This window comes from Chiloscyllium plagiosum, unplaced genomic scaffold, assembly GCF_037043375.1.
Source record: "Chiloscyllium plagiosum isolate Xiang-an unplaced genomic scaffold, Cpla_swu_hap1 HiC_scaffold_14, whole genome shotgun sequence".
Lineage (NCBI taxonomy): Eukaryota > Metazoa > Chordata > Chondrichthyes > Orectolobiformes > Hemiscylliidae > Chiloscyllium > Chiloscyllium plagiosum.
This window is the reverse complement of record NW_028270152.1, coordinates 9,960,613-9,975,735: the sequence shown is the minus strand read 5'-3', so window position 1 is coordinate 9,975,735 and position 15,123 is coordinate 9,960,613. Positions and strand designations below refer to the sequence as shown.

Here is a 15,123-nt window from a genome sequence, read left to right as displayed (position 1 = left end):
TACAGGGTTAGAAACAAAGTAAAGCTCCTTCTACACTGTTCCCATCAACCGCTCCCAGGACTTGGAGAGCACGGGGTTAGATACAGAGTAAAGCTCCATCTGCACTGTCTCCATCAAACACACACAGACACAGAGTAATGACGTAGATTAAATTAGATTCCCTACAGCATGGGAACAGGCCCTTCAGCCCAACAAGTCCACACCCACTCTCCAAAGAGCAATGTACCCAGATATTCCTCTACGTTTACCCTTGGCTAATGCATCTAACACTACGGGCAATTTAGCATGGCCAATTCACCTAACCTGCACATCCTTGGACAGTGGGAGGAGACTAGAGCACCAGGAGGAAACCCACGCAGACATGGGGAGAATGTGCAAACTCCACACAGAATGTCACCCGAGGCTGGAATCAAACCCGGGTCCCTGGTGCTGTGAGGCAGCAATGCTAACCACTGAGCCACCGTGCTGCCCTACGTAAGAGAATGAAAACTGGCTGACACAATACATTTTTGCCTCAACTTCAGAAGAGACCCTTTATTGTGGTTTGTTTGCACTTTGGGGCAAATGTTCGGATTGTAGACTCCTTTCTCCTGAGCTTGAGGCTTCATTTGCCTGGAGACCCTGAGTGATCACATGCAGAGAGCTACAGTCCTGACATCTCTGAGTTGGGACCTAACCCAGTTCTGACAAGTGAAAGCATAACTGTTAGATAACTGCAAACTCAAGCATGTCAGAAACTGGGAAGCACCAATTCAAGGAAATGCAATCTGAAAAAATGGAGACAATCCTCAGATAACACGACTGAAACAGAATGAGGTGAAAGAATTCACATTAAAATGAAAAATCTTACCAGCAGAGAAAAAGAGAGAGATAGAGACAGACAGCAACATAGAATGGTTGATCACGTCAAAGTGCCCAGCGTTCTTTTAAGTAAATATCGAATTCCAATTAAAATTTACCAATTAAGTTAATTAGCCAACTTAATACATAAATCACCAAAATGTCACCTCAGATCTGACTACACTTCAACAGTGTTGCATGATAATGACCTTGGGAACATCCCCAGCAAAGTAATTAAAATATTTCTTGATTATCAATGCTCATTAATTCTAATTTGTGAACAGCTCTTGAACTGAACCAGAGAGTGGAAGAATATGGGGGGAGTTGTGGATGGTGTTGGTGAGGACAGAGGGAAGCTGACAGGGGGAGAGGATGAGAGACAGCTCACAAGTGAGCGATGGAGATAATATTTTATTCTTCAAAAGTTGATTGATTTAAAACCAAGAGGTAAGAATGGAAAGTAAACTCCTCGTTGATCAGTATTTCTTGGTAGTTGGATTTTGTGCTTGTCTAAGACTTAAAATGCAAACACTAAATAGTCCTGAGGACACAGGAACAAAATCCGTGGATAATCCTTCCCGTCATCCACTAACTCCAGTTACATTCCTCACTGCCTCAGGAAGGCAGGCAACATCATCAAAGACCCCTCCCTCCCCGGTCATAATCTCTTCCGACCTCTTCCGTCAGGCAGAAGATACAAAAGGTTAAGCCCACACATACCAACAGATTCAAGAACAGCTTCTTACCCGCTGTTACTAGACTTCAGAATGAACTTTTAACATTTTAAATTTAATGTTGGTCTCACGCTGCTCTATTGCCCTAATGCACTTTGTATGGTCTGAGTCAGAATACAGGAAAGAGATGGAGGGCGTGGTGACCTGGTGCACTGATAACAATCTCTCTCTTCATGTCGGCAAAATGAAAGAACTGATCATTGACTTCTGAAAGAAAGGAGGAGAACGCGCGCCATCTATATCAATGGAAGTGAGTTTGAGAGGGTGGACAGCGTCAAATTCCTCACAGTGGCGCTAACCGCCAATCTGTCCTGACTTCCCATGTAGACACAATGGTCAAGAAGGCACAACAACGCCTCTTCTCCCTCAGGCAGCTCAGAAAGTTCAGCATGACCATAAGGAGCCTCACCCACTTCTACAGATGCACCTCAGGAAGGACACTGTCCATTGGCATCGCGGCCTGTTACGGCAACTGCTCTGCCCAGGACCGTATGAAACTACAGAAGGTTGTGTACACAGCCCAGACCATCACTGAAGCCAACCTCCTATCCATGAACTCCATTTACACAGCCCGCTGCTGCGGAAAGGCTGCCAATATCAACAAAGACCCCTCCCATCCCAGTAATGCTCTCCTACAACCTCTTCCGTCAGGCAGCAGATACAACAGCTTGAACACACGCATCAACAGGTTCAGGAACAGCTTCTTCCCTGCCGTGATTAGACTGATGAATGAACCTCTCTAATTTCAAATAATGTTGATCTGTTAATGCTGCTTCGCGTATGTCCTGTTTGGTGTAACTTTGTATGCCTTACTCTGTCTAAGTTTTTTCCCTCACCTTATGATCTCTATGTCCTTGCTTACTATGATCTCCCTGTACTGCTCTCTAACAAAGCTTTACACTTCGATACACATGACAATAAATCAAATCAAATAATATCTGCTCATATTGCATGCAAAACAAAAGTTTTCATTATACCCAGGTACATCTGACAATAAATCAAATCAAAGAGTCAAGCTCTTTTGACATTGATCCAGTAATGAAAGTCAATTCTCAACCTCAATGATCATCATCATTGCCCCCATTCTTATTTCACTGCCACGGACTGGTGCATACAGCACAGACACAATGGGGCAAAGGGCTTTCTTTGGTACTGTAGCTCTCAACGAGATTGAATTTGCCCCCCAATGTTTCTTTGAGTGGGACTACCAGATTTAGACCAATTGATATTGATTTTGCAGCCCACAGCCAGGACAATGGCTCCAACTCCTGACTTATCTATCTCACGCGAAATGCATGCACTTTCATATTTAGGGAGCTGAGGTTGCTGGGGGTCTGCACTCATACAGGGGTTCACATCTCTTTCACAACATGCATTTGTCCCCCTCAGCTTCAAACAGTCAGAATGTCTAGTCTTAAACTCAATGCTAACTGCACCGCGGCAACACATGACATTTGTGACACCAACCGACTGAGTTAATTAATGCTTCAATACTGCTGTGCATCACACGCTGTTATGCATTTGCTCATTCACTTAGCAAATGCACTCGGCTAAAGCACAGTGGGAAAGGGTGAGCATTGCAATGCACAGCTCGTGTACAACAACAACCTGCATTCATATCGCACCATCATAACTGTGGAAAGTCCCACGCACTGAGCCACATGAGGAGATGTCAAGACGGTCATAGAGATGTCCTGCACGGAAGCAGACTCTTCAGTCCAACTCATCCATGCCGACAAGATATCCTAACCTAATCTCTCCCATTTGCCAGCACTTGGGCCATATCCCTCTAAACCCTTCCTATTCATATGCCCATCCATTTAAATGATGTATCTATACCAGCCTCCACCACTTCCTCTGGCAGCACATCCCACACACGGATCACCCTCTGCATGAAAAGGTTGCCCTTTTGGCCCCTTTTAAATCTTTCCCCTCTCATCCTGAACCTATGCCCTCTAGTTTTGAAGTCCTTCTACCCTGGGGAAAAGCCCTAGTCTACATGTGACTCCAGACCGACAGTAATGTGCATGACTTTTAACTGCACCCTGCAATGAGTTAGAAAAAGACTCAGTTCAAGGGAAACTAGGGATGGGCAACAACGGTTGGCCTTGCCACTGACACCCACATTAAGGATTACATTTGTAAATGTTGACCGTCTGTAAAAGGAGAGGATGCTTGAACTTTGTACTTGCGGGCTCTTTGTGCATAACCTGCCAAACTCTGTTCCAGACTGATGTTACAAAACTGAAACTGAAGGACTGTTAATTATTAAGTTGGAGTGGAACCAGAAAAGATTAACCAGGATGTTGCCGGGAATGGTTATAAGGGGAGGCTGGTTAGGCTGGGACTTTTTCACTGGAGCGTAGGAGGTTGAGTGGTGATCTTATTAGAGGTTTGTAAAATCATGAGGGGTATAGATAAGGTGAAGGTGCAGAACACCATCAGTTGGAATACAATAAACAAAACATTCCACACTGACAGGATGTGAACATTTCCTCTCCATGGGTGGGAGATTTCAAGACTAGAGGGCATCTATTTAAAGTGAGATGAAAAAGATTTAGAAAAGACATAAGGGGGAACTTTTTTTATCGCAGGGAGTGGCTCGTGTGTGGAATGAACTTCCAGAGGAAGTAGTGGGTGTGGGTATAGTTACAGGATTTAAAAGACATTTAGATAAGTACATGAATAAGAAATGTTTGGAGGTTTATAGGCTTAGCGCGGCAGGTGGGATTATGATCATGGATTAGTTGGATTGAAAGGTTTGTTTCTGTGTTATATGACTCTATGATTGCGGAGCGACAGTTTTGGACAGATGAGGGAGTGAAATGGGTTGAAAGCTCTTCTTTAATAGAAGGCACACTGCGGGTTTGCCAGTCAATTTTTCCCAATTATTTCCCCCCAATCTATCCCCAATCTGCCGTCATATACAATGAGAAAATAACCAGCCTTCCTCTCGCTTCTACACTGACATCCTACGTGCAAGTTTTTTGCCCTATTCAACTGCAACCTTTCCTCTCTCAGGCCCTGGAGGACATGCCCACACATCCGAATACTGCAGTTGCTGCAAATGAGGAGTCTTGGGACCGTGCATTAATGAGTTCCAGAGTGAGTCAATGCTTCACATCTTCATAGAAGAGGCCTGTGGGGCTGACGATGGGAATCGCAAGTGAAAGCTGGCTGATGTTTAAACGCAGAGAGAGCACCAAGCACCTGCCAAGACAGTTCACATTTACAGGAGAGGAAATGTTCACATTCTGTCAGTGTGGAATGTTTTATTTATCATATCCCAACTGATGGTGCACTGCACCTTTATCTCCTTACAAATCTATTAAAGGAGGCCACTGGCCTGTTCCACCATTCAGTTTTGTTACTATTAACCTCTTTTTCTAATCAGCCTGTTCACAGATGTCATTACACACCTCTGGAGCAGCTGGGATTCTCATTCCTGGGATCATTCCCATTCCTCATACGTTAAGCCTCTCAATGAAAGGCTTAACATATGAAGAACGTTTGAGGACTCTGGGCCCATACGCAATGGGGTTTAGAATAGATGAGGGGGGGGGGGGATCTAATTGAAACTTATAGAATGCTGAATGGCCTGGACAGAGTGGACGTTGGGAAGATGGTTCCATTCTCAGGAGAGACTAGGACCCGAAGGCACAGCCTTAGAGTAAGGGGAAGACCTTTTAGAATGAAGATGAGGAGAAACATCTTCAGCCAGAGAATGGTGAATCTATGGAATTCACTGTCACAGAAGGCTGTGGAGGCTGGGTCATTGAGTATATTTAATACAGAGATAGATAGGTTCTTGATTGCCAAGGGGATCAAAGGTTACGGGGAGAAAGTGGTTGAAAACCTGATCAGCCAAATGGATGAAAAGGAGTGTTCACTGTTGCCTGTCAATAGAGGCCCAGCGAACTCATGTGGGTGAGTTATTCTCCAGTCCATTTCTTGTTCCTTGCCCCTCCTCTCCTTTTGCACTGGGGCAGTGAGCTGGAATTACTGAGACACTTCATGGGTTGACACAACGACAGGAGAAAGTGAGGACTGCAGACGTTGGAGAGTCAGAGTCGAAAAGGATGGTGCTGGAAAAGCACAGCAGGTCAGCCAGCATCCGAGGAGCAGGAGAGTTGAGGTTTCAGGTATAAGCCCTTCACCAACTACAGAATGTCTCCAACTTGGAGCCTGCGTTCCTACCTCGGTTTGTCATAGACCGAACCACCTTCCTGCTTTATGAGGCACTGATCTTAGTCCAGGAAATCGAAGTGTCAAATAAGGAATCTGTTTACTGTTACAGTTCACATACTGTCTTATCCTTGCGTTGCTGCAAGTTCTCTCTGTAGTTGATTGACTGACTGAAGAGCAGGCCATTCAGCCCCTTAAGCTTGCTTCACCATTCAATTGCATGATTTGATCAGCACCTCAACTCCCTCGTATTGCCTTCCCCCCCAGCCTACAATAGCCTCACCAACAAAATTTTATTGTTTGCTATTTCAACTGACCCCAGTTGCATGTTTTGTAAATCCCCTAAAACCTAATTTCAAGAACATCTCCTAACTCTAGACTACCCACCAGGAGAGATCATTCCTCCATAACCTCCCCATCAAATGGTTTTCAAGTTTGAAAAATTTCAATCTCTTGACCTCCTGAGGTACAAGCTTAGTCTGAGAGACGTGGCTCCATAATTTAACCCCTTCCAGCCCAGAGCCATTCTAACGTGTTTCTCCAAGGCCAGTACACCCGCTCCTGTTTTCTATTGCCTAGAACTGAACAGGAGAGTTCCATAAACACGGCCCTTTGAAACTGCAAGGGTCAAGTCCTTAGACAACACCAAAATTGCGTTCTGGAAGCTTGTTGGAAATTAAAAGTTGACACTAAATGGCGCCCCTCCCGCAGCGAAGAAACAATGCACGAGGGTAACCAGGCCCCAAACCTGGTTACCCTGAAAACCAGGAATTACTCATAACTTTCCGTAATGGAGTAAAATCCTTAAAAGTTATGATTTATTTTCTCTCAGAGGGTTGAGAGTCTTTGGAACTCCTTGCTGCAGAGAGCTGTGGGGGAAGAGTCCTTGAGTATATTTAAGGTTGAAAGTTTTGATCAGTTGGGGTATCAAGGGGAACGAGCAAGAAAGTTAGGAACGTCAGGTCAGCCATGACCCTATTGAATGGCGGAGCAGGCTCGAGGGACCGAATGGCCTACTCTGGTTCCTATTTCTTATGGTCTTATGGTCCAATGGTCTTGCCTGGACTAGGTGCTGCATTGGCACACTGTGGCTGCAGACTAGCTACCAAACCATACACTACTCAAGTCTGCCATCCTTGATGCCACACAACCAGCTTGACCTGTAATGCCCACAGTTCAAACTGCCCAATCCCAAACCTCAGAAAAGCCAAACTCCAGCTCAGACTCCCCCTGCAGGCATGGCACCTATAGTTTGCTCAAATCAATCAGACGATAAAGGGATGTTATTCATGTAGACTGCGTTCAGTGGCTGTTGGGAGAGTTAGGGGCAGCACCCATTCCTCCTGCAGGTCCCCCTCAGACTCACCTCCGCAGCAGCAGTTTCGGGTGGTTTTTGCTCTCCAGGTTCTTCTCGATCAGGTCCGAGAGGAGCTGCTTGAGGACCCCGGTAGCGTACTCCATCTCACCCTGGAGGGCGGTCATAATCAGCGAGGCCACGTTACCCCGGTCACGCATCGAGAAGCTTCGCTGAGCCTCCAGGGTGCGGATGAAGGTCAGCAGGAAGACCTTCTTGTTGAGCAGCTGACCAAAGAGAGTGAGGGCCTTCTCCACATTCGCTGTCACCTGGGGAAAAGAGCAGCAAAGAATCATCAACGTCCTGAATCGGTCAAGACACAGGCGAACATGCAGATGGTTTTTCCAGGGAGAAAGCTTCATTTGGAAGGCTAATACTTATTGCCCATTCCTAGATACCCTATACCCTGGTGATAAAACCGAATAGCTTTCTAGGGCCATGTCAAAGGGCAATTAGGAGTCAACCCCATTGAGTCATAGAGCACAGAAACAGACCCTTCGGCCCATCTCATCCATTCTTACCAGGGTTCCTGAACTGAACTCACTATTTGCCTGCTTTTGGCCCATATCCCTTGAAACATTGCCAATCCACGCACCTGCCCAAATGTCTTTTACATGTTGTAATTGTACCTGCCTCTGTCTGCTATGGATTTGTTTTTTTATTTATTGACAGGATGTGAGAAGTCGACCACACCACTACGGGCCTGGAGTCATGTGGAGACATGTCCGATACCCTGCGTCAACGCCTCAATTGAACCGACCGCCACCTCATTTCCAGGTACTGCCTTTATACCCAAGCCAATGGCCGAATGAAAACCCTTCTTTCCTCAATCCACCCTTGCTTCTTTCCCAGATCACTTTACACCCACTTCTTCTCCTTCCTCTTTACAGTCATAGAGTCCTACAGCACAGAGACAGACCCTTCAGCCCAAGTTGGTCCATGCTGACCCAAATGTCCATCCACGCTAACCCCGTTTCTCTGCACTTGGCCCATATCCTCCTAATTTTTACCTATCTGTGTATTTGTCCAAATGTCTTTTAAATGTTGTTAATGTACCCGCCTCAACCACTTCCACTGGCAGCTCATTCCATATGTGTACCACCCTCAGTGTAAAAAGATTTGCCCCTCAGGTTCCCTTTTATTCATACCCTCTAATCTCAAACTGATGCCCTATAAGTCCTCAATTCCCCAATCCTGGGGAAAAGACTGAGTGCATTCACCCCATCCATGCCTCTCATGATCTTATACAGTTCTATAAGGTCCCCTCTCAGTCTCCTACGCTGTAAAGAAATAAGTCCTATTGTCCAACCTCCCCTTTAACTTAGTCTCTTGAGTCCTGGCAACATCCTTGTAAATTTCTTCTGCACACTTTTCAGTTTAATAACATCCTTCCTATAGCAAGGTGACCAAAACTGAACACAATACTCCAAGTTTTGCCTCACCAACATCCTGTATAACTGCAACATAACTTCCCAATTTTTATACTCAATGCCCTGACTGATGAAGGCCACTGTGCCAAAAGCCTTCTTCACTGCCCTGTCTACCTGAGACTCCATTTTCAGAGAACTGTGCATCTCAACCCAGAGGTCCCTCTGTTCCACTACACTCCTTAAGGCCCTGCCATTCATAATGAAATCCCTACCTCGATTTGACTTTCCAAAATGCACACGCACACTTATCTATATTAAACTCCATTTGCCATTTCTCGGCCCACTTCTCCAGCTGATCAAGCTCCTGCTCTATCAACTCTATCCATCCAGATCAAGATTGTGTAAGCCTCTGTCAAATATCCTCTCTGTCTTCTTCTGTCCAAAGAGAACCGTCTTCTTCAATCTATCTTCATCACTGAACTTCCTCACTGCTGGACCCATTCTTGTAGACTGCTCCTTCACTCTCTCCAATGCATTCACATTGTTCCCATCACATCATAGCCACAACCGCACACTATAACGAAGCAAGGACCAAAGATCTGTGTCAACACGTTACCTCTAACCAAACATTAATGTCCCAGCCACATCCCCTCACTCACTTCAACATTGGATGATAATCACTCAGTGCCCTCTTCAGTGCCTCAATTGAATCTGCCTCTCCCATATTCCTATTGGGGCAGCACGATGGCTCAGTGGTTAGCACCGCTGCCTCACAGCACCAGGAACCCAGCTTTGATGGCAAACTTTGCACCTTTTCTAAACAACAATTTCCATTCTCACTCCTTTAACTCCAAGTGAGTGTTAGAATCACTCTGGGTGGAAGGTGGGTTTAGCGGAGTTAGCACAGTGTTGGGGGAGGGAGCCGATGGGGGATCCTGGGAGAGAAGGGAATACCGCGTGCAGTGCCTGAATTGCATCAGACGTTAGCAGGGTCCTGTACCTCCATCTCCTTGAGCACTGGGTGATCCTCTATTCCCGGGAACAGGACCCTCATGGCGTAGGTTCGGTAGTCGAGGAACGGGATGCCGGCACCATCCAGGTCGCTGGTGAGCTCGTGAATATCGGTCTGCAGTTCGGCAAATGCTGAAAAACAGAAGAGAGCACTGTGAGACAGAACCGTGCAGCATCACACCGCCTTAGAGATCACCATTCAGCCCCACCGGCCAATGCTAGCCCTTTGAGAGAAAGATCTGATTAGGAGACCCACTGCTACAGACACCAACCCAGCCCTTCACTGCTCTTTTTCCGCTGCTCTGCAATTTTTTCTCCTTACTTCCAAGACTTATCCCAATTCCTTTTTGGAAGTTTCTATTGAGTTGGCCTCCATTGCCCCAGTAGGTACCACAGTCGAGCTTACAACAGCTTGCAATGCGTAAAGAAAATTAACCTGTTCGTCTTCTGATACTGTTCTTCTATCTGCTTCCTCATGTTTCTGACCTTCTTCTCAACGGCCTACCTCTGCCCCTATATCTTACGGTCAGTGATACTCGTCACACACACACACACAGCCAAGAAAAATACACCCCTTTTGCGATGTGCTCCTTCCTCATTACCTGTCTCTGAGGGCTGCACCATTTCCAATGCAGGACATTGCATTGCCTGCAGATACAGCATCACCGGACTCAGTCTCTGACCAAAGATCCTTGTCCACACGTTAGCTCTAACCAGAGGTTAATTCCCTGGCCAATGCCCCTCACTCACTCCGACCACGGATAATAATCACTCAGTGCCCTCTTCAGTGCCTCAATTGAACCTGCCTCTATCATATTCTTATTGGAATGATGCAGTGGCTCAGTGGTTCGCACTGCTGCCTCACAGCGCCAGGAACCAAGGTTCGATTCCAGCCTTGGGTGACTGTGTGGCATTTGCATATTCTCTGCATGGGTTTCCTCCCACAGTACAAAGATGTGCAGGTTTGGCCATGCTAAATTACCCTGTAATATCCAGGGATGTACATGCTAGGTGGATTAGCCATGGGAACTGCAGGGTTATAGGAATAGAGTAGGGGTGTTGGTCTGAGTGGATTGTGCTTCGGAGGCTCAGTGTGGACTCAATGGGCCAAATGGCCTACTTCCACACTGTAGGGATTCTATATTCCAGGTATTACTCTTTGTGTGATAGAAAGAGCAAGTTCATTGATTTAAATCAGGGACCCGAGTTCTTCATTTGTTGTCTGTTATTTTCATAGAATCCCGAGAATGTGGAAACAGGCCCTTCGGCCCAACAAATCCAAAGAGTATCCCAACCAGACCCATTCCCTTACCCTATAACTCTACATTTACCCCTGACTAATGCACCTAACCCACACATCTCTGAACATTACGGGCAATTTCCCCATGGCCAGTTCACCCTAACCTGCATATCTTCGGGCTATGGGAGGAAACTGGAGCATCCGGAGGAAACCCACGCAGACACGGGGAGAATGTGCAAACTGTCTCTTGTTGCCTGAGGAATCGAACGTGGATCCCTGGTGCCATGAGGCAGTGCTAACCACTTGGAAATAATCATAAACAACGCTTCATTCATCCCAGCCATCGTCAGTAAGTTGCTAAATGTCTGGTAGCTATGGAAAAGTACACTGAAGCTGGTGCCCATATTGTGAAAGTTTCTTACAAACTCTGAGGCACAGACGTGACACTGAATGCAGGTCAAAGCATCAGGGAAATGGCTTCCCACTGCTCAGTTATGAATATAGATTGCACACTTTCAGAAAGAAAGATAGAATTCTCAGCACTTGTGACACTGACTGTTAGTTTCAATTGCTGCCACCAATTAGAAACCAAGAGGGTCACAACCCAGTCCATCATCCAGGGGAGAATCCATCACAAAAGGTGGGTTTGAAGGGGGAGTGGGGATGTTGAAGAGAAGATGGAATTTATCAGGGGGAAAGCTAACGGCAAATGAAACAACGCATTCCCAGGGAGAAGTGACCCATCTGTTAGTGAGCCGAGATAAGGCTCACTCTTGTAAATAGCCAAACGTGAGGACTGCAGATGCTGGAAACCAGAGTTTAGATCAGAGTGGTGCTGGAAAAGCACAGCAGGTCAGGCAGCATCCGAGGAGCAGGAAAATCGACGTTTCGGGCAAAAGCCCTTCACCAGGAATACTCTTGTAAATACTCAAGGGAACCTCTTCATCTTCTTACCACCAACCCAATCTTCAATATGACTTTATTAGCAGTGTTGTGCCCTGAGCCCTACATCGAAATCCCATGGTTCCAATACTCTGCCAATATTTTCTCCACAATATGTCTTGGCACTGAAGCACTTGTAATCTGCTTCTTTACAGAATAGAATAGGATCCCTACAGAATGGAATCAGGTCATTTGGCTCAACAAGTCCCCAATAAGTCTCTGAAGAGGGTCCCACCAAGCCCATCCCCTTATCCTGTCCTGAATTTCCCAATGGCTAACACACCAAACCTACACGCCCCTGGACATTATGGGCAATCCCTCTAACCTCCACTTGCACTTCACTGGACTGTGAGGGAAAACCAGAGCACCCAGAGGAAGCAAATGCAGACACGGGGAGAATGTGCAAACCCCACACAGCCCAGGGGTGGAATTGAACCTGGGTCCCTGGTGCTGTGAGGCAGCAGTTGCTGACCACTGTGCTGCCTCTGTCTCATCCGTTTTGCTTTTCAGGCACTCTGCTTTATTCTGGTTGTGGCTCAGTTGATAGCCTTCTGGCCTTTACATCATGAGGTTCTGGGTTCGAGTCCCAGTCAAGGACTTCGTACACAAAATGAATCATCCGTGACAGTCATGTGTACGACAGATGGAGTGCTGTCCTGTGGAAGGGGTGATGCTTTCTGCATGACATGTTAAACAGACGCCCAGTCAACCCCATACAAGAGATCCTATGCTAACATTCTGAAGAAGAATCATCGAATATTATAGCACAGAAGGTGGCCATTTGACCCATCACTGTCAGTGCTGGCTCCCAAAAGAGGTACCCAGCTAGTCCCAGTCTCCAGCTCTATCTCCGTAGCCCTCTAACTTCATCACTATCAACACTACAGGGGTCTTCTCCAAAATCAGAAATCACTGGAGAAACCCAGCAGGTCTGGTGGAGAGAGAAACAGCGTTAATGTTCTGAAGAGGGGTCACCTGGTCTCAAGGCATTGGCTCTTGTTCTCGCACCACAGACAATGCCAGACCTGCTGAGTTTTTCCAGCACTTTCTGTTTTTCCTTGTTTCAGATCTCCAGCAGCCATGGTTCTTTGGTCTTTCCAATTATCCTGGTGGACATGGATCCTTCGATCAAGACCACAAAATCTGGTCATTATTGCTTTGTCAGTGGGAGCTTGCTGTGTGCAAATTGGCTCATGAGTTCATTACAATTGCCTTTTGGGCCTAACCAGGGACGCCCGTGTACGGTGAGTGAATGTCCTCAAATAGCGCAGGAAGAGGCCATTCGGCCCATTGACGTTCTCATTGTTAAAAGAAAATTTTTAAAGTTGCATATCCATTCACAATCCCCAATCTTCACTACTCCTGGCATATACTTCTCAAGTATTGTTGCTATTGAAACCAATTTGGGCACAGCAAGATCCCACAGGAATGTTCCTTTGAAGGATATGCAGTTTGAAATGCCAAGAAAATTAGGGAACGATACAACACTGAGGGAGGTATTCAAACAACTACCCTGTCAGTACGCAGCTTTCTCTCTGTTGCTTACACCCCCTCCCCCACCAAATCTTTCCCCTCCATATCTCTCCTTTTCAAAGTTACTCTTAAATCTGTTTTCAGCAGTTTTTATGGCTGCATACTGCAGTTTGTCACTCACTGATGGATTTCTAACCCCTAATGACTTTGTGGGATTGAGGATAGTGCAGGAATATGGCATGGAACTTGATGATCAGCCTTGACCCGAGAATGGCAGAGCAGACTAAAGGGGCTGAATGGCCTATTCCTGCTCCTATGAAGGACTACAAATCCTCGTCTGTTCCATTCCAGCCTAATGTCTTCGATGTGCACCCTCTCATTTTTGAACCTTCTGCCGTATCTGACACTCCTGGCAAAGGTAAAGTCTTGGTACTCCTGCTACCTCTTAATAGAGAGACTGTTTCGTTCTGAGGCACACCACACTTTGTGAGAGGGGAGAGGTTGAGAAGGAGAGTCTTTCAGGGTAACCGCAGCCGGTGTGGGAATTAAAGTCACGCTGTTAGTGTCAATCTGCATTAGCCATCCAGCCAACTGGGCTAGCTGATCCCACTGCACGAAGCTCCAAATGAAAACACGCTTGCAGGAAGTAATGATGTACAATAAATGCTAGCTTTGCAGCTAACACTGAATAAAGAGAAAACCCTGTACCTCCCTAAACACCATTCGCAGGATGCATTGCACAGCTTATGTTCCTTTTTGTTGGCAGCTTGTTAATAATACTTTTGAAAAGGGAAATGACAAAATATATGGATACAACATCTCAGCACAGGCACCTAATGAAGCTCTCTAGTGAGTCCTGTGCCAAGCAGTCCTTGTTAAATAAGATGGAGCCTTGTCAATTGCTCACAGTTCAAACTGAGGGACAAATCCTAATTGCTTGTTAGCTGGAGCTGGTCACTGTGTCTCCCCTCACACCTCAGTGACACTGCTCTGAAGAGGGGAGGAAAGGAACAGGAGAGTCATTATACCAGAAGGAGGCCATTCAGACCTCCAGGTCCATGCTAGCTTTCTGCAAAGAAATCTAATCAAACCCATCCCTCTGCTCTAGCCCTACACATTTCTTTCCCTCAAGCGCCCATCCTATTCACTTCCCCCACCCTTGCGTTCCAGCTCATAATGATTCTCTGCATTTGGATCATAGAGTCCTGACAGTGTGGAACCAGGCCATTCAGCCCATGCCAACCACCCTAGCCTATCCCTGCATTTCCCATAGCTAACCCACTTAGCCTGCACAATCCTGGACACTACGGTGCAATTTCCCATGACCAATCCACCCTAACCTGCACACCTCTGGACTGTGGAAGGACACCAGAGCACCCCAGAGGGAACCCACACAGATACAGGAAGAATGCCCACACAGACGGTCACCCAAGAGTGGAACTGAGCCCAGGTCACTGTCGCCGTGAGGCAGTATTGCTAACCACTGAGTCGCCACGCTGAGTGAAAACACTACAGGTGCTGCCAGAGACATTCACATCTAATGTTTAAAAAGGATTATGTGGGTCCTTCTTTGTTAAGGAATGACAGCGTTGTTCCATGGGGCTTATAACTGACAGCCATTCAGAAGTGTGCTCGGGTCTTTGGGAATTCATCTCCTGGGAACAGTCAGCAGCTAAAAAACCTGGGAGATAAAACACACAGGCATTTTTTTTTTAAAAAAGGTGTCTTTCACAGTTCTGTCCGTTGGTAACAAAAACATGGAGGAGGGGGAAGGGTGGGATTATCAGATCAACCATGATCGAGCAGCAGAGTAGACTCGATGGACTGAATGGCCTCATGCTGCTTCTATATGTTATGGTCTGATATAGGCAGCTCCAGACAGAAAGACTTGGGATGAAATCTCCAGGAACACATCCAACCGGATTTTGTTTGGCCCATGTCCAAATAATAAATAGATTTCACTTGAATTTCAAC

General features: G+C 46.3%; 1 protein-coding gene across 2 annotated transcripts in view; it reads right to left on the bottom strand.

Annotated features, from left to right (window-relative positions):
* The window catches only part of LOC122558816 (plexin-A1-like), a 588,446-nt gene that overhangs the window by 77,070 nt on the left and 496,253 nt on the right, over positions 1-15,123 (bottom strand). For both annotated transcript variants that reach the window (XM_087994072.1, XM_087994073.1), the window contains exons 21-22: positions 9,484-9,626; positions 7,126-7,382 (exon numbers count right to left, since the gene is read on the bottom strand). In XM_087994072.1, coding sequence (XP_087850198.1) covers positions 7,126-7,382; positions 9,484-9,626 — 400 coding nt within the window. The remainder of the gene's footprint in view (positions 1-7,125; positions 7,383-9,483; positions 9,627-15,123) is intronic.